The 19,159-nt window shown below is 43.8% G+C and overlaps 1 protein-coding gene and 1 pseudogene across 5 annotated transcripts in view; one reads left to right on the top strand and one right to left on the bottom strand.

The window, feature by feature from the left end:
• Positions 1 to 19,159, bottom strand: part of ZNF592 (zinc finger protein 592) — a 57,208-nt gene that overhangs the window by 10,874 nt on the left and 27,175 nt on the right. For 3 of the 5 annotated variants that reach the window (XM_050796082.1, XM_050796081.1, XM_050796084.1), the window contains 2 exons: positions 12,129 to 14,367; positions 6,108 to 6,286 (listed from right to left, as the gene is read on the bottom strand). In XM_050796082.1, coding sequence (XP_050652039.1) covers positions 6,108 to 6,286; positions 12,129 to 14,367 — 2,418 coding nt within the window. Of the gene's footprint in view, positions 1 to 6,107; positions 6,287 to 12,128; positions 14,368 to 18,663; positions 18,793 to 19,159 lie in introns of all 5 variants that reach the window. The other 2 variants (XM_050796080.1, XM_050796083.1) reach the window with 1 other exon arrangement.
• On the top strand, positions 413 to 2,943 carry LOC126958386 (centrosomal protein of 70 kDa-like; annotated as a pseudogene).

The raw sequence follows: 19,159 nt of genomic DNA, 5'->3' as shown, positions 1-19,159 counted from the left end.
ACACCGCACTTGACCACAGCTTAAGAGAAAATAGGCAATTATAGAATCATATGTTGTGAAATATGTAGTTTTAGAAAAGATAAACAACATAAAGTATTTAACTTTGTTAATAATCACAAATAAGAAAATAACATTAAAACAGTCTAAACTTGCTTCCTTGTGACATCATTAGCCACTCTCCAAATTATTAACAAAGAACAGAACAATTTATAAAATTCTGAAATATATGTGTATGCATATTTTACATAAAATACATATAAATTATATATATATTTATATTATATAAATAACCATATATAGAGACTTTTTACATTATCAAGTAAAAGCAAAAATAATACAAAACATAAAATATATTGTAAAACTCTGTAGTAGATTTCAATAAAATGGAACATAGGTATCTTGAGAATGTACTGGCTGGTGGGAGGTGGCGACTGAGGAAGATGAAGATCCAGTTTCAGACATGAGACTTGTTGGGTGATCATTTCATTGAGATCAACCTGAATGACCAGGTGTAAAGTGCAAGAGTAGTATGCTATGACTGAGGCAACTCAAATTTTTTAATTGCCAATGTCTGTTTCTTTTGATTCTACAAAAGAAACTATGTTTCCGGTAGCCCTTAAACCTCAGGATTCCAATCAACCATCAGATAGACTCATGACTGAAAAACAGCAGGAAGAAGCAGAATGGGAAAGCATAAATGTGCTATTGATGATGCATGGCTTAAAACCTTTGTCTCTAGTCAAAAGAACAGATCTCAAAGATCTCATCATTTTTGACAAACAGTCATCACAAAGGATGAGACAGAATTTGAAATTGTTGGTGGAAGAAACCTCACGTCAACAGAACATGATACAGGAGCTTATAGAAACTAATCAGCAGCTTAGAAATGAACTTCAGCTAGAGCACAGCCGAGCAACCAATCAAGAACAACGAGCTAATGACTTGGAATAAATTATGGAGAGTGTGAAATCCAAAATTGGTGAATTGGAGGATGAATCACTAAATAGGGCTTGCCAGCAACAGAATAAAATAAAAGATCTTCAAAAGGAGCAGAAAACTTTATAGGTGAAGTGCCAGCATTATAAGAAAAAACGAACTGAGCAACAAGAAACTATTGCTTCTTTGCAAATGGAAGTCTGTAGATTAAGAAAGGAGGAAGAAGATCGCATTGTCACTCAAAACAGAGTGTTTGCCTATCTGTGCAAAAGAGTTCCTCATACCGTCTTGGATAGACGGTATGTAATTTTGCTACATAAATTGATATGTAGCTAGATTCATGGTTTTGTTTGTTTGACCTGATTTTATCTTGGGAGTGGTTATAACTCTTATAAACTAGAAAAGCCTCTCTCTCCTCCTCTTCTGCATTGTTTTTCCGTGCTCATCCTGTTTTTGTTTGTTTGTTTGTTTGTTTGTTCTAGAGGTCCTTTGGGGAATGGAATTGAACATTTACTAAAAATAACAATAAACTTTTAAATAAATTCATAATTAATCAGACATTTCTCAAAATAACTGATCCTTTTAGTGAAGAATAATATTTAGAGATCACTGTATGGGTTTTGGGGTTGCTTAGTTTTATTATGTTATTGATTTTAGGAGTTTTTAGTGGAAAGAACCAGGGACTATATATTTTGGAGGGGACTATATATATTTAACCCAGCTGAAGTTAAGACAGTATTTTTATTTAAATTCTGATTTTACATTTGTAACTGTTGTCTTTTCTACTGAAAATCATTCTTAAGAACAATATTATAATTATTTGCTATATCTGATAATACATAAAAATAGTTTCAAAATATTAAAATTAGAATTACTAACAATAAGCCTACTGAATGAAATTTAAATTTCTGGCATTAGGAGATATACCTCATGTAAATGATGAGTTAATGGGTGCAGCACACCAACATGGCACACGTATACATATGTAACAAACCGGCACGTTGTGCACATGTACTCTAGAACTTAAAGTAAAATAATAAAAAAAATTTCTGGGCAAAAAAAAAAAAGAGAATGTACTAAAAAAATTAACATACACAGAATGGGAGAAAATATAAGCAAATCTGACAAGGAACTTGTATTCAGAAGATATAAAAAACTCTTACAACTCAATTATAAGATGTCAAATAACCCAATTCAGAAGTGGGCAAATGATCTGAATAGACATTTCTCCAAAGAAGATGGAGTCCAGGCCAGGCACAGTGGCTCACGCCTGTAATCCCAGCACTTTGGGAGGCCAAGGTCGGGGGATCACCTGAGGTCAGGAGTTCAAGACCAGTCTGGCCAAAATGGTGAAACCCCGTCTCTGCTAAAAATACAAAAATTAGCCGGGCATGGTGGTGGGCGCCTGTAATCCCAGCTACTCAGGAGGCTGAGGCAGGAGAAGTGCTTGAACCCAGGGAGGGGCGGAGGTTGCAGTGAGCCGAGATAGTGCCATTGTACTCCAGCCTGGTCAACAGAGTGAGACTCTGTCTCAAAAAAAAAAAAAAAAAAAAAAAAAAAAAAGATGGAGTCCAATAAGCACATGATCAACACTGTTAGTTAACCATCAGGGAAACAAGATACCATTTCACACCCATAAGGATGGTTACAAATCAAGAAGACAATAACAAGTGTTGGCAAGGGTGTATAGAAATCAAAACCTTCATACACTGCTGGTGGGGATGTAAAAATGGTGCAGTCACTTTGGAAAATAGTCTGACAGTTTCTCAAAAAGTTAAACAGGGTTACTATTTTTTTCCTTTTTTAAAATTATATTTTAAGTTCTGGGATACATGTGCAGAATGTGCAGGTTTGTTACATAGGTATACAAGAGCCATGGTGGTTTGCTGCACCCATCAACCCATCACCTACATTAGGTATTTCTCCTAATGCTATCCCTCCCCAATCCCCCACCCCTTGACAGGCCCCGGTGTGTGATGTTCCCCTCCCTATAGAGTTACTATCTGACCCAGCTATTCTACTCCTAGGTATCCAAAGCAACTGAAAACATGTCCACATGATAACTTGTACATGAATGTTCTTCAGCAGCATTATACACATTATTCATTATTCATGAAGCCAAAAGGTAGAACCAACCCAAAGGTCCATCAGCTGACAAATGGATAAACAAAACATGGTATATCCCCACAATGGAATCTCATTCAGCCATAATAAGGAATGAAATACTGATATATGCTATAACATGGATGAACCTTGCAAATATTATGCTAATATTATATAATTCCACTTATATGACATGTCCAGAAGAGCTATGAGACAGAAAGTAAATTAGTGATTGCCTAGGGTTACGGGGATGAAAGAAGTGGTGGAGTGGTGGATATTAAGTTTCTTCTTGGATAGTAAAAATGCTCTAAAATTGTTTGTAGTGATTGCACAACTCTGTTATGAACACTGTAGTGTTGTGTGTGTCTTCTGACTTCAACTGCAGATCACTGAAAATTTTAATATCACTATCTTCAGTAATCCCTTTAGCTGAATCACAACACATTTGGTCTGGCATTCCTTACAAAAAGGTTTGATAAACTGAATTGCTTTTGAGATATTTCTTTTTACTTGTACATAAGAAAATATGTAATTAAAAATGAAAAGTATTAACCCATCCATACAACTAAAAATTTCTTGGGCCAGGTGCAGTGGCTCATGCCTGTAGTCCCAGCACTTTGGGAGGCCAAGCCAGGTGGATCACCTGAGGTCAGGAGTTTGAGACCAGCCTGGCCATCATGGTGAAATCCCAGCTCTACTAAAAATACAAAAATTAGCCAAGCATGGTGGCACATGCTTATAATCCCAGCTACTCAGGTGACTGAGGCAGGAGAATCGCTTGAACCTGAGAGGTGGAGATTGCAGTGAGCCAAGATGCTGCCACTGCACTCCAGCCTGGGTGACAGAGCGAGACTCCATCTAAAAAAAGAAAAAGAAAAAAAAAAAAATTCTTGGGTTCAAGATTCAAAGATAAATATTTAAGTGTTGATTGTATTACTATTTGATCTCAGAACAAGCAGCATACACTTAAATCAAGGCTAGAAAGGTATTTTTAAGTGTTACAGGATACTGTAAAAACATATTCAGATGTTTGGTTTAAAATGTAGCTGGGATGCTGCCAAGCAATGCTCTTCAGCAACTTGGTGGTAAGTGCTTTGTATAATCCTGTCTTAGGTTTGTCTTGTTTTTAATGTACTTTAGATACTCCATCCTCCATAAGATGAAAAAGAAATCAGTCTACATTTTTAAATGTTTATACCAGCCAGGTGCAGTGGCTCACGCCTGTAATCCCAACACTTTGGGGAGTTGAGGTGGGAGGATCGCTTGAGCCCAGGAGTTTTGCAACCAGCCTGGGCAACATGGTGAAATCTTGTCTCTATAAAAAGCACAAAAAGTTAGCTAGGCATGGTGGTGCGTGCCTGTAGTCCCAGCTACCTGGGAGGCCGAGATGGGAGGATCACCTGAGCTCGGGAGGTCAAGGCTGCAGTGAGCCATGATCACACCACTGCCCTTCAGCCTGGGTGACAGTGAGAGCCTGTCTCAAAAAAATATAAAAATAAAATGTTTACCCCAAGTCAGAAATGTGGGAGTCACTGCAAAACTTTAATATATGTGTTAGCTTCCCAGAATGATCTTTCTAAAACATACTAGCCAGATTACTACCCTGCTGCAAATCTTTCTGTAGCTCCTCAATGTCCATTGGAAAATGCCCAAATGCCTGCCAAGAAATATAAGGTCTTGCATAGCCTGGGCTTGCCTCTGCCAAACTCCTCATCCCTCATTTCATATAAAAGCTATTATCAAATCTTGATGCTTCTTCCTAAACCCCTCTCAAATCTACCTTCTCTCCATTCCCACGATCATGGCTTCAGTGAAGCCCTCAGCATCTCATCTGGATCATCACACTTGCCTTTCAAGAAGTCTTCAGTCTCTCCCCTCACTAATATATGTATTTGCTTCCCAGAATGATCTTTCTAAAATACACTAGCCAAATCACTCCCCTGCTGCAAATTTTTCTGTAGCTCCTCACTGTCCATTGGATAAAGTCCAAATGTCTGCCAAGAAATACAAGGTCTTGCATGGCCTGGCCTCTGCCAACTCCCTAGTCTCATTTCTCCCCACTCCCACAATTCATCCTGACATTCCTCTATACAACCATACTCATCATTCCTGACACCCCTTTTGTGTATGCTGGTATTCCTGCTCAGGCCCTTGCCAGATATGGTTTCCCCTTCTTCTGCCTGAAAATCTCCTAATATCTCCTTTAGGAAGCCTTCCTGACCATTTCTCTATTGTGGGACTTAGCACTCTGAGTTATAATTACTTATGTTCTTATGTTTGTAACCTACCAGGGCAAGCTCTGTTTCTTAATCATTTTTGTATCCTGAGTGTCTAACACAATGCTAAAGACAATAATAAGTACACACAAAAAAGTCAAATGAACTTAAAACCAAAAAAAATTTAATGTCAAATAGCAGAAAACAAATTACAGATCAATAACTCTAGAGGGAAGCTTTTTCCCTCACTTTAATCTTTTTCCTGAAAATGACTTCTTGCTTATGTTTGACACAAAGGAGGAGATTCCATTTAAAATAAGAGTTTTCTTGATTTTACCAAGAGGCTGATCCTTTCTTCCAGTCTCAGGTTTTGCCTATTTTGCCACAAACTGACAAAAATTAACAAAAAGAAAGATACTAAAGCCCTTTGAGTTTGGCATCTTGCAGCCCCATTTGTTAAAACCTGCAAACATTTCCAAGTACTGTAATTAGTACATTCATTAATGAAACAGTACTTTACATTTAATGTGCTGAATGTGATAACTTTGTGAGCAAATTAAACTTATACTTTTAAAAACCAAATAGACAAAGTATTATATGTATTCTAATCTCCCCAAAACTTCAAAGCTAATTTTTTAATATTTAAGTTTTTTAAACTCCTTATTCTTCTGTCTCTTGCTCTTCCTGTCTGCTACCAAATAAAAAATGTCTGTCCACATACCATACAATGCTCTTGTCCTGTTAGACTAAAACTCAAGCCTCTTAAGACCAAAACTATCTGAAATAAGTTCTGGTTTAGGAAAAGGACCAGCCATTGGGCAATACCAGGACAGCAAGCCAGGTAGCACCCACCTGTAGCCCACCTTGCGGGCATAGTGCAGGCAATTCTCCTTTACATGGGTCTGGAAGTAGGCAGAGCGGCAGAGGACCCCACACTCCGGGCAGCAGTAGGGGGACTTGTGTGCGTGAATCCGCTGGTGGGCACAGAAACTGCACTGGTTGGGCAGCAGCATCTGGCATACCTGGCAGGTCTAGGAAAGAACACCAAGAAAGCAGATCATGCAGGAGCCATAGGCTTGTGGCTCTCCAACAGGGGCTGTCTGGCTTTCTAGCACACAGGTCAGAATAAGCCCTTCCCCCAACCACTCTCTCTTCCAACTCTCCCGGACACTTCTGACACTCCTAGACCTCATTTCGAATGCTGATATTGATACCCAAGAAAGCTTTGTCTGATACCCTATTAATTGGAGACAGACCTGACTCTATTCTCTCAAAGACCAGTTCTGCCCCTAGGACTGTGTTTCTTTCCTGTGGCTTAGCAGAGGACCAGCTTTTCCTGTGCAGAGGCCGAAAGCACATCTTGAATTCTAAGACCTCACTGCACTGCTAGACCCACCAGGGTCTCTGTCATAGCTCAGTAGAGGCAGTTCTTGCCATCTACCCCCAACATTGGCCTGGTAGAGACCTGCTCAGCACCTCTAGTCAGGTAGTTCAGTGACTTCCAAAGTGGATCTGAGACCACCCTGACTGGTACTCAGAAGGCTCTCAATATAGACTGACTGAATAGTCTTGTCAGTTTCCATTGCTCTAGCCCTGTTTGCCCACTCTGGGGGATAGGAGAGTTGCGGGGGTGGGGGGTGGGGGTGGGATGGGGGGCAGGGTTTCCCTGAGCCACAGCTAAGCAAATATACCCACAGACAAGGTCAGATTAGGTAGCGGCTCCTTTGTTCTCAGCCCCAGGAGAAAACCAGGGGAAGTACAAGTCCTACAACCAGACTCCTTGAGCTCTGATGGGCAGAGCTCTGACAAGCAGCCAGCCCAGAGGGAAAAAGTAAAAGACTTAGCTGGTGCCTGCAGGCTGGAGAGGCCCCTCTTAACTTCTTAGTAAAGGGGACACCTGTCCTACTCACAGAGGGAGACACTGATGTGGGGTCAAAGGAGTTGCCTAAAGGGATATAGAAGCCAGCTCGAAGGGGCTGCCACTGACCAAAGATAGGATAACATGAGCATTAAAAAAATGACTGAATATGTAAATACACTGAATATATAAAAACAATGAGCCACTACAACATAAAACTAATAGAGGAGGTCACCTCAAAAATACTAGGATGGCTACTGTTTGAAAGAACACAAAATAAGTGCTGGAGAGGATATGGAGAAACTGGAACACTTGGGCACTGTTGGTGGGAATATAAAATGGTGCATCTACTGTGGAAAATAGTACAGTGGTATCTCAGAAAATTAAACACAGAAGTACCATATGATCCAGCAGTGCCACTTCTGAGTGTATACCCAAAAGACTTAAAAGCAAGGTCTCAAAGATAGATACTTTTATGCTCATGTTCATAGCAACATTGTTCACAATAGCTAAGATGTGGAAATAACTCAAGTATTCATCAATGGATGAAAGGAAAAACAAAATGTGTTATATACACACAATGGAATATTATTCAGCCTTAACACAAGAAGGGAATTTTTTTTTTTTTTTTTTTGAGACAGGGTCTCTGTCACCCAGACTAAAGCGCAGTGGCACGATCTTGGCTCACCACAGACTCCACCTCCCAGGCTCAAGCAATTCTCCTGCCTCAGCCTCCCGAGTTGCTGGGATTACAGGCATGCACCACTACAGCCTGGCTGATTTTTGTTTTTTAGTTTTCCAGGTTTTTTTTGTTTTTTGTTTTGTATGTTTAATAGAGACAGGGTTTTACCATGTTGGCCAGGCTGATCTTGAACTTCTGACCTCAAATGATCCACCCACCTCATCCACCCAGGAAGTGCTGGGCTTACAGGCATGAGCCACTGCGCCCAGCCAAAAAATAAGGAGATTGTGACATGCTACAACATAGACGAACCTTGAGGACATGCTAAATGGAAAAGCCAGTCACAAAAAGACAAATGCTGTGTGATTCCATTTGTATGAGATCCTAGAATAGTCAAACTCCTAGAGACAGAAAACATAAGGGTGGTTGCCAGGGCTTAGGAGGAGGAAGATAAATGGGGAATTGTTTTTTTGTTTGTTTGTTTCTTTTTTAAAATGAATACAGGGTTTCCGTTTTGCAACATGAAGAGTTCTGGAGACTGGTTTCACAACAATGTGAATATACCTAACATTAACACTACGGAACTGTACACATCAAAATGATTGTGATGGGAAATTTTACGTTACATGTATTTTACCACAATTTTAAAACAATAGAAGAGGGACTCTTAGAACACCAATTGAGATTTTCAGGGTGTCAACTCACAACTCTGAGAACTGTTAATTAAAAGAAACAAATTATCCCATTTTCCAACATAAATTATATTTTAGAGTAACCAAAGAGCCCTCATGGAAGCAAAAAAGATACTTTATACAGAACTCTGGCTAATAAATGCGAAAGAAACAAAGAATTAGAAAAATATCCTTTGAAACTCAATAAAATTAGACTCAAACAGTGATTACTGATGGATAATTAGGTAAAAGGTGGGGAGCTTTACATTGAAGGGATCAGAATATTATCACCTAAATTCACTCTCATCAATTCAGCATCATTAAAAGTGAGACAATCAGGCACTTTGTGCCTCCTTAAGTTATGAAACAGGAAGAACACAGCACCCTCCACTCCCACCCTCCATCAAAACTGACCTGAATCTAATCAAGTCTTTACTGCTAACTTCTAGTCTACAGAAAAAAATATGGGACATGGAGGAAAAAATTCCTTGCATGAGGAAGTAATCAGCAAAACTCAAAGTTCTGGAAAACTTAGGAAGCAATTAGTTAAACCCAGAATTGTTCTGGAAAATGCTCAGAACACATGACCCAGTTTCTTCAACAAGTCAATGGCATGAAAAGAGGGTGTCTACTAGGATGGAGTGGGAAGAGGTACTGTTCCAGATTGAGCTATTTATGAAACATAAACAAATGTGATGTGTAGCCCCATGTTCAGATCCTGACTCAAAATAATCCCAACTGTAAAAAGACATTTTTTGACATAACTGGAAAAATCTGAATATGAACATATAGTAGGTAATATTAAGGGATTGTTACTAATTGTGTTGGGTGGAATGACAATATCCATCTGGCTGACATCCTGCCCCACCAACGTAGCTTGGAAAGCAAGAGGAAGGATGAAAGACTCCCTGGGTCACTGCAGAGGGAGGCATGCTCCATTCAAGGGCAGACTCCCAGGAAGAAGATGGAAAGCTCAAACCAATGCTGTTCCCGCAGTCCCTGCTGTGGTGTCGAGCGCAACCTATCTGTCCACCCCCTGCCCTGGACACGTGGGCTGAAGCTAGGTACTGTCCTGTGGAAAACTCAAGCCCAGCAGCCATCAAGCCTAGTTTTTAATCCCATAGCTCAGGGTTCACCCTTTCCCTGAGACTCAGAAGCCAGTGGTAAGAGGTCTTGTGAGGGATTTGGAGCTGGCTGAGAGAGGCCTGATAGCCTTCTGTGCACTCCTTCCCTTCCTGTCGGCTGGTGCTCTTCTCCAGCTCCCACTAGGGCAGAATGACACAGAGAGGATGTAAGATGAGAAATGTGCCATGCCAGCCTGGGATCCTACACCCAGACCTCTGCCTCCTCGAATTTTAGAAGATGCACAAGGAGGCCCGGTGTGATGGCTCATGCCTGTAATCCCACCACTTTGGGGAGCCGAGGCAGGTGGATCACTTGAGGTCAGAAGTTCAAGACCAGCCTGGGCAAACATGGCAAAACTCCATCTCTACTAAAAATACAAAAATTAGCCAGGCGTGGTGGCGCACACCTGTAGTCCCAGCTACTCAGGAGGCTGAGGCAGGAGAATCACTTGAACCTAGGAGGCAGAGGTTGCAGTGGGCCAAGATCGTACCACTGCACTCCATCCTGGGTGACAAAGCAAGACTCCGTCTCACCCAAAAAAAAAAAAAAAAGAAAGAAGGAAAAAAGAAGATACGTAAGGACCAGTGTGAAAAACTCCCAGGCCCAGGCATCAGATCTCCACTGCCAAGGGCCCTCATGGCCCCTTGACTCAGATAAAATAAACCTGGCCCAACTCAACCATGCTGGGGCAGCAAGAACACTGAAGCCCCAGGGGAACAGACCCAGAGTGACCATACCCCATCTGACGCATCAGAAGAAAAACGCAAACTGAAACAGACCAGGGAAGATGAGAAGCCATAGTGGGATCCTATAGAACCTTCTGGCCCTTTTGGGGGGCTGAGTCCTCCAGAGAAGCCCTACAGGTCCACCAAACTCAACCTCTGACCTCTACCCTAATATTCCCAAGACCAGCCTCATGCATAACAATTTCCTCTTCTTCACACCCACTCTGCTCTCTCATACTCCTTTGCTCCCTATACTCAGAACACCCTTGCCCCTCCTACTCCTCCAAACTCATCCTTGCAAGCCCAACTTAAATGTCACCTCCACGCAGCATCTTCCTCATGCATGGAGTCACCATGAATTAGTCCCTCTGAAGCACTCTATGCAATCAGGTTTACAACCTTGGTTTAGCCCCACTCAGTCGGCCACATATTGTAGCTGTTTGGGTGGTGACCACTGCCCTTGCTAGGCCACTGTGAACTCCTAAAGGTGAGACTCCCTTCTGCAGGCATCCCCTGCTTGGCACAGACCCCCAGCCCATGCACAGTGGGCACTCAGAGAACACATGCAAAGCTCATCAGCTACCAACACATGCACAGACCCCTGGCTGAACTGAAGCAAAAAGAGCTGTTTTGCTTTCCTCCCACCAGGCCTCTGGAGCATCAGCTTAGGGAAGCACCATGAGGGGTGGGTTTGGCTGTGTCATGAAGAGAACCACCTTCTGGAGGCCTCCTTCTTCAGGGAAACCACTAACACATAACACAGACACAGAAGGCGCCAAAGGGTATTCTCAGTGCAGAAGGCCTTTTTTTTTTTTTTTTTTTAAATGAATCTCATCAAGCATAACCAAGAATCAAAACAAGCAGATAAACACAGTTGCTTTCCTGGAGTGGTGAGAATGCAGTTGAAAGAAGGAGGCTCCAAAAACCTCTGCCACAGGCCCCACATGTCTGTCCACTCTCCTTCCTTCTACCCCAGCCTTGCCTTTGGCCCTACTGCAGTTTCCACAAAAGGACTGCAAAAACAGCTATGTCACTGGACTGCAAAAACAGCTGTGTCACTGCAGGTCAGAACAACTTATTAAAGACACAGTTCTTTGGCTGGGCACAGTGGCTCACACCTATAATCCCCGCACTCTGGGAGGCCAAGGTGGGCAGATCACTTGAGGCCAGGAGTTTAAGAACAGCCTAGGCAACATGGTGAAACCCCGTCTCTACCAAAAATATAAACATTAGCTAGGCATGGTGGTGCACGCCTGTAGTCCCAGCTACTTGGGGAGGCTGAGGCACAAGAATCTCTTGAACCCCGGAGGCAGAGGCTGCAGTGAGCTGAGATCCCACCAGTGCACTCCAGCCTGGGCGACAGAGCGAGACTCCGTCTCAAGTGAAAAAAAAAAAGACAAAGTTCTTAGAACAGACTGAGGTGCAGGGGCGGTGACTCACCTATCTCTGTCCCCAAGTTCCTTGGTCACATGCTAAGACTGTGCTGACACCTGCCAGAGACCAGAGGGAGATCATGCAGTAAAGACCTATCTCCGGCCTGACACTGGGCCTTGACAGACCCTTTGAGGGAAAGCTAAATGGAAATGGGACATGTCCATAAATACACTTGCTAATTTAGGGTCTCACCTCAGTAATGGGCAGGACACCTTTTCCAACAAACACCAAGCACTAAATATTCAGGCAGACGTCCTCTTCTAAGACTCATAAGATTCCATCACTGCCCCCATATCAATGAGCTTTCCTCTCCATGCCCAGTCATGGAACCTGTGTGAGCCAGGGGCCCGATACCCATAACAGTGAGGGTCTGCTTACCAGCCCCTCTGTCTCCTCTGTTGTCCTCTGGAAATGTGCAGCCAGGACCATGTAGTCCCGCATCTGCTTGTGACATTCAAGACACTTGATTGAGTACCGGATGAGCCTCACAGGGTCTGGGTAGAGTGGCAAGGCTGGAGGAGGAGGACTGGCACTGCCCGAAGTGAGGCCATGTTTGGGAGACGATGAAGGGGCTGGGGCTGCTGGTGCCGTGGAGTTCACAGGGGCCGACACGAACATTTGGTCTGCAGAGATGGGCTTCACCAGCAGCTGGGAACACTGCATGACGAGCCCCTTGCTCTTGTGGTCACGGGCATGCCGGAGCAGGCTGCACTTGTTGAAGAAGAGCAGCGTCTTAGAGCACAGTGTGCACAGTACCTCAATGTGGACGCTCCGCCGGCCATAGTGCTGGCTCAGGCTCTTCTCTAAGGCAAATGCGTCTCCACACTCCAGGCAGCAGTACCCACTGGCCGGCACGTGGATCCTGCTGTCCGCAGGCGGGCTGAGATTTGGCGCGTAGAGGGGCACGGGGTTGGAGCTATGGAGGACCTTGTTGAAGACCTCTACAATCAGTGGAGCAGCCTTTTTCACCTGGTGGACCAGGGGCACCGACATTTGTGTAAGCTGTGGCTGGCTCCGTCTTTGCACTGAGGACTTGGCTGTCACTGATGCAGCAACACTGTGGGGGACGAGGTTCAGGTTGGCCAAGTGCACGGCTTTGGGTAGGAGGTTGGCAGGGGCCAGGGTGGATGCCTGCAGTGCTGTGCTCTGTTGCTTCTTGCCTGTCTGTGAGCCTGGGGCAGCCCCCTTTGGGACCTGGGGCCCAGAACTGCAGCAGGGAGATGAAGAGTCACTGGCCTTTGTCATGCTCTCGTCCCCTTTCCTGGCCCCCTGGGGGCTCCCTGAATTTGTGCCTGCCTCAGGAAAGTGCTCTTCCACAGGCACCTCATCCCCTGGCACCTCGCTTGGGGCCTCAGCAATGGCGCTCCCTAGAGGTGACCCAACAGGGGACTTACTTGGATCATCAGGATCTGGCAGGATCCTTGTGACAGTCCGTTTGATTTCCCCTGATGATGTTTTAATGGTTTTGATTCTCACTTTGGGAATTGCTGGTGGGGAGCTGGCAGCCACAGACGGTGAGCCTTTGCTGCTGCTGTCACTGCAGATGCTACGAGGGCTGTCTGATGGCTTGATACTTTTTCTAGTGGCCTCCAGAGGGCTCCGGGGACTCTTTGGTGACTTGGGCATTTTGGGGCTACCTTTAGAACCCTCTTTAGCGGGCCCTGAGAGATCCTTTGTGTGGCCAGGCTGATCCTCCTTAGTGACACTAGCCACTCTTTTGGCCTGCAAGGCCACCAAGGCTGCCACACAAGAGGACAGCTTGGAATGAGCTGGCTTTAGACGCTGCCTAGGGGGGACTGATGAGCAGGTACCAAGCTCCCGGGCAAGCCCCTTGGACTCTCCGACACTGTTGCTAGGATGGCTGTTGAACTCCAAAGCTTCCCCAAAGAACTGAGTGGCATCCGGATCCTTGTGAGGTTCCACTGCGTTCTGCCCACCTCGCTCGTGTTCCTGCTGGCTCCCCAAGGGCAGGGGTTCTGGCTTGGGTTCTTTCTTACAAAAATGATCAAACATATGCAGCTCTGGAACCGGAAACTTAGCCAGAGCCTCCAGGACTGGGCCCCCCGCAGCTCCGCACCCAAGAGCGGGTGGGAAATAACTGTCAGAGTGTTTGGGCTTTATCCCGAATCCGTTATCTTTGATGGGATCCTCAGGTTCTGGGCTGGAGATTGGACTGAACTGGTTGAAGGTGGGTAATGGCTCTGACTTGGGAGGCTCCAGTTTGCCAGGGAAACTCCTGGCACTGTCTCCATTCATAAAAGTAGAATCAAATTTCCCACAGTTGTGGGGATCTGGAGGCAGATCTGAGCCCCGGAATCCATTGTGTAGGAGACTGGGAGTAATGTGGTCCTTCTCTGCTTCAAACGACTCCTGGCGGCTGGTGTTCTTGACAATGACACTCACGGCCGGCACATCAGGGGCTGATCCTGAGTGAGACAAGGACACACTTTCATCCATACATATGCCTGGAGGTTTGAGGGGACTCTCATTCTCCTCACTGGGTGTCTGGATGGCCTCCTTGGCATCAAGGCTGGTGGGGTCTGGGATGTCAAAGGCAGCCAGAAGGTCATCAAAATCTGGGGTTTTCATATCCCCCATGGCTGGATGCTGGCAAGGGCTATAACAGAAACAGAGAACAGAATCAGTGACCACCAGGGTCCCATTGGACCATCTTCACTACACACCCATCAAACTAATGCACACACAGCCAGGACACCCACGCAAAACCCCACATACTATGACAGGAAGCCACCCACCTCAGTTTTACCCCAACAGGTTTCTAAAATGCTGAAGAGGTGGGGGCAGAGATGGAAAGAGTAGTGAGATGTAGCGACAAGCCTGCTTGGATGATCTTAAACCTCAGTACCTGGAAATTGACGGCTAGTTACAAAGCCACAAAGAATATGCTCCTACCATACTCCCCCAGCTTCTCAGGGAACCTCATCCCTCCATGATCATGTGCACTAGCAAAAAGCCACTCAGCACTTCCAGCCTTTAGAAAACTACTGATTAATACATAGAACCTGGCTATAACTTCTTCTGCTAATTTACTCTTAGCAATTACTCACTAACTTTATATAACTTTGGGGGTTTTTGCTGCATAAATTCAATCAAATCCAAAATGATTTGCTATTTGTGTTGTCTTATTAATAAACTCTAGAAAATTACATCATCCCTAGGTATTTTTTCTCTGTTCAGCAGACACACTTGATTCCTTTTCACCCTAAAACTGTTACCAGTTGGTAAATGCTCCTCCATTAAACCTGAGGAGCAAGGTGACTTGCAAAGTACCAACAGTTATCAAATTGGTCAGTTGACAATTTGGGGGAAGCCTAAATTCTATTTTGACTTAATATACAAAGAATAAGATAATAATTCTATTTTAACTTCATGCACCTGGTTCCTTCATGATCTGGGGAAGCAGAGCTACAGAACTACTGCAACATGGGAAACACAAGGCCCTAGAGAGATCTTCCATTAGGAAATTCTCATAAAACTCACACTTAAGATGAAACATGAAACTGGCTGGCTCAAACCTGCTGGAGGGAGAAGAAAAACCTCACCATGTCCCTTTAAAACCTGGATCTGCTTCAGCACTCCAGGGCCTTTACTGGCTTACGTGTTTCTTATGTCACATTTATGTTGAAAACCTTTCAGGATGCAGACTGGCACAATTCTTTTAGAAAGCAGTATGGTAGCTTCACAGAACCAGAAAAGTGGCAAACTTTAGGTCCAGGAACCCCACTTCCAGAAATTTATCCTAAGAACAAAAATTCTCAAAAACTATATGCAAAAATGATATGTTACAGCATTATTTAAAAAGCACAAAAGAGAGTGACACACACAAAAAGAATTTAAATGTCTTAAGACCAAAAAAAAAAAAAAAAAAATACTTAATAGGCTGTAATGCAGTCATTAAAAATTCTCATTATGGGCCGGGCGCGGTGGCTCTTGCCTGTAATCCCAGCATTTTGGAAGGCTGAGGCAGGCAGATAGCTTGAGGTCAGGAGTTCAAGACCAGCCTGGCCACCATGGTGAAACCCTGTCTCTACTAAAAATACAAAAATTAGCCAGGTGTGGTGGTGGGCGCCTGTAATCCCAGCTACTCCGGAGGCTGAGGCAGGAGAATCACTTGATCCCAGGAGGCAGAGGTTGCCATGAGTCAAGATCGCACCACTGCACCCCAGCCTGGGCGACAGAGTGAGACTCCATCTCTAAATAAATAAATTAATTAATTAATTTTAAAAAATTCTCACTATGAAATCTATATAGCAACAAGGACAATTACTTATAATGTCAAGTTTAAAAAGACTAATACAAAAATGTTGTCAGACTATAACAATGTAAAATTATGCATGCATTTGAGTCAAGATTTAAAAAAAAATGAAAATGATTATGTGCAGAGTAGTGGAATTACTATTGGGTTAGTTTTTCAAAACTTTTTTAGGGGGCTGATAGACTGCTTTTATAATTTTTAAAGGGAAAAATAACAACAGTAACAACAAAAACCCACTCAGAACCACAGGGCAGCAGGTGGCATAGCAGAGGTATATCTCTTACCACCCCATGGGATCAACAGGTTTCCAGCTTTGGTTCTTGCCCCTCTCCCAACTCCCAGCAAAACACATCTGCCTGCATAAGAGTTCTCACAGAAAATGAAAATTATACTCCCTCCCATTGGGAAGATATCTAATTATGGTAATAATAAAGTGCAATACCAATTATCTAAACATGGGTTGGCAGAATACACCACTGGAATGAGATATAAAGTTTTGAACAGAACAAATGTTTGTCTCTTGGAGTAGGAGGTGTTGGAACCCATAAACAAGAGGAACATACCCGATGTCACTGAAAGCAGTGGGTACTCAATACCAAGTGACTTACTATGCAGGGTGATCATAACTATAAGGAAACACCTGCATGATATTTGCTTTATAAGCTTCTTTTTTATTTCTTTTTTGTTCTTTCTTTCTTTTAAATGTCTAGGAAAGGCCAGGCACAGTGGCTCACTCCTGTAATCCCAGCACTTTTGGAGGCCAAGGCAAGTGGATCACCTGAGGTCAGGAGTTCGAGACCAGCCTGGCCAACACAGTGAAATCTCGTCTCTACTAAAACTACAAAAATTAGTTGGGACACGCCTGTAGTCCCAGCTACCTGGGAGGCTGAAGCAGGAGAATCACTTGAACCCAGAAGGAGAAGGTTGCAGTGAGTCGAGATCTTGCCACTGCACTCCAGCCTGGGCAACAGACCGAGACTCCATCTCAAAAAAACAAAACAAAACTGTCTACGAAAAAAAAGATTGAGGGGAAAGGGCAGAATAGATTTCCCAGCTCTCATTTAGGAGATGGAGAAAGCATGTGGGAGAAGAGGAGAAGTTGATTGTGTGTATAAGGATTAGCTGAGAGTTTGCTATTATCTAATATGAAGTTGCAGAGGCTTGAAGCAGAGAAAGATTACATCAGAAGTAAAGCTCTCCTCATAGAGAAATCTCAGGGATTGACTGAGAATGGTCAGAAGTAAAGTGAGTATCTTTTGCTGGAAAATCAGAGCTAGTAAACGGTGTGAGAGCTCAATATTAGCAGCAGAAAAAAAACTTTATGAGATTTTAGGTCAGGTACAGTAGCTCACACCTGTAATCTTAGCACTTTGGGAGGCCAAGGGAGGAGGATCACTTGAGCCCAGGAGTTTGAGAGTAGCCGGGGAACACAGTGAGACTCTCCCTATTTTTAAGAAGAATGTTTTAAATGCCAAAGCTGAAAGCCTTTAAAAGCCAAAGATCACATCCTGTTTTCTATTTAGCCCCAGTAAGAAAAACCAAAAACAGCAGTAATCAATAACTGTGAATAAGGTACTCTACCGTGTACCTACATGTTTATATTTACTTGAACCTTGCTCTAAAGCATCGCATTGTTTTTAAATAGAAATTAATCAAAATTAATGTACCCTGTTATAAAGCAAAAGAAGAAACTGTAAAGAAAAAACCAATAAAAAAGTTCTATTTACCAAAAACCTGCCAGCACAAAGTTAAAAGGCAAACAACAAATCAAAAGGAATATTTGCAACATATAATTATCCTTGATATCTTAACTAAGACATAAAAAGCCCTTATAGAGGGACCTCCTCTTTCGGCTTTGGAGCCCCCTCCATCTGTCTCTGTACAAGGGAGTTTCTTCCTTCTGTCTTCTCCCTTCCTTCTTGCCTATTAAATGCTCCACTCCTTAAAACCACTCCACGTCGTGTCTGTGTCATTTTCTCTAAACCGGCATGAGGACCAAGAACCCTAGTGTTCCTCCACTCATCAGAGCCGTATCATTTTGGTGCACGGGCCAGGAAAGGAAATTCAATCATCAGACTGCAATCAAACTCCAAATGGTGCTACAAACTGAACCACACATGGACACGCCATCTTCTGAGGACTCTTAGATCAACCCCAGGAGGAGCCCTAGCTGCTGTTCCCCATTTGACGTCCCTTTTCAGCAGGAAGTAGCCAGAAAGAGTCGTCGCCCAAAACCCCCTAACAGAGTTAGTGTGGCATCTCCACAGTGGGGGAGTGTCGTAGGAAAAGGGGTCACTGGGAAGTTTTAAAGCATCTCTGGAAAAGTTTCTTGTAAAGCCCGGGCTCTTAGAGCCAGGCCAGCAACCTTTGATATGCAAGTCGGCCATTAGAAACTGGGTCCACCCAAACATGGAGATTCCCGCAGCCTTCTTGCCCTTTCCCTGCAAGTTCCTGGCAACATGGCCACCCCCACATATCCTCACGTGTGTAGAACGTCACGGCATCATGCATTTGTATATTAAAAGACTAGGGTGGGAGGGCCAGCTTTTTCTCTACGTGAATGGCATGACTAGTCAAACCAATCCTCTGAGCCCTATGCAAATCAAACACCGCCTCCTCCAGCCTCTGCATATATACCTGACCAGTATCCGTGGCCGGTGGGGACCTCCGTTTTTGGCTTTGGAGCCCCCCCCCCTTTGTCTCTGTACAGGGGAGCGTCCTCCTTCTGTCTTCTCCCTTCCTTCTTGCCTATCAAACTCTCCGCTCCTTAAAACAAAAACAAAAACAAAAAGCCCTTACAAAGCAATAAATAAAAGATAAGCAACCCATTAGAAAAATGAGTGAGGGTGATGAGCACACAATTAAAAGAGGAAAGACAAATGGACAGACTAGAAAAAATACTCCAGAATGGAGTTAGGTTACAAGAATATTCCAAATGTTAAAAGTATCTCGGCTGGGAGTGGTGGCTCATGCCTGTAATCCCAGCACTTTGGGAAGCCGAGGTGGGCGGATCACGAGGTCAGGAGATCAAGACCATCCTGGCTAAGACGGTGAAACCCTGTGTCTACTAGAAATACAAAAAAATTAGCTGGGCGTGTGATGGCAGGTGCCTGTAGTCCCAGCTACTCAGGAG

This window comes from Macaca thibetana, chromosome 7 (assembly GCF_024542745.1).
Source record: "Macaca thibetana thibetana isolate TM-01 chromosome 7, ASM2454274v1, whole genome shotgun sequence".
Taxonomy (NCBI): Eukaryota; Metazoa; Chordata; class Mammalia; order Primates; family Cercopithecidae; genus Macaca; species Macaca thibetana.
The sequence above is the reverse complement of the archived record's forward strand: the minus strand, read 5'-3'. Positions and strand labels throughout refer to the sequence as shown.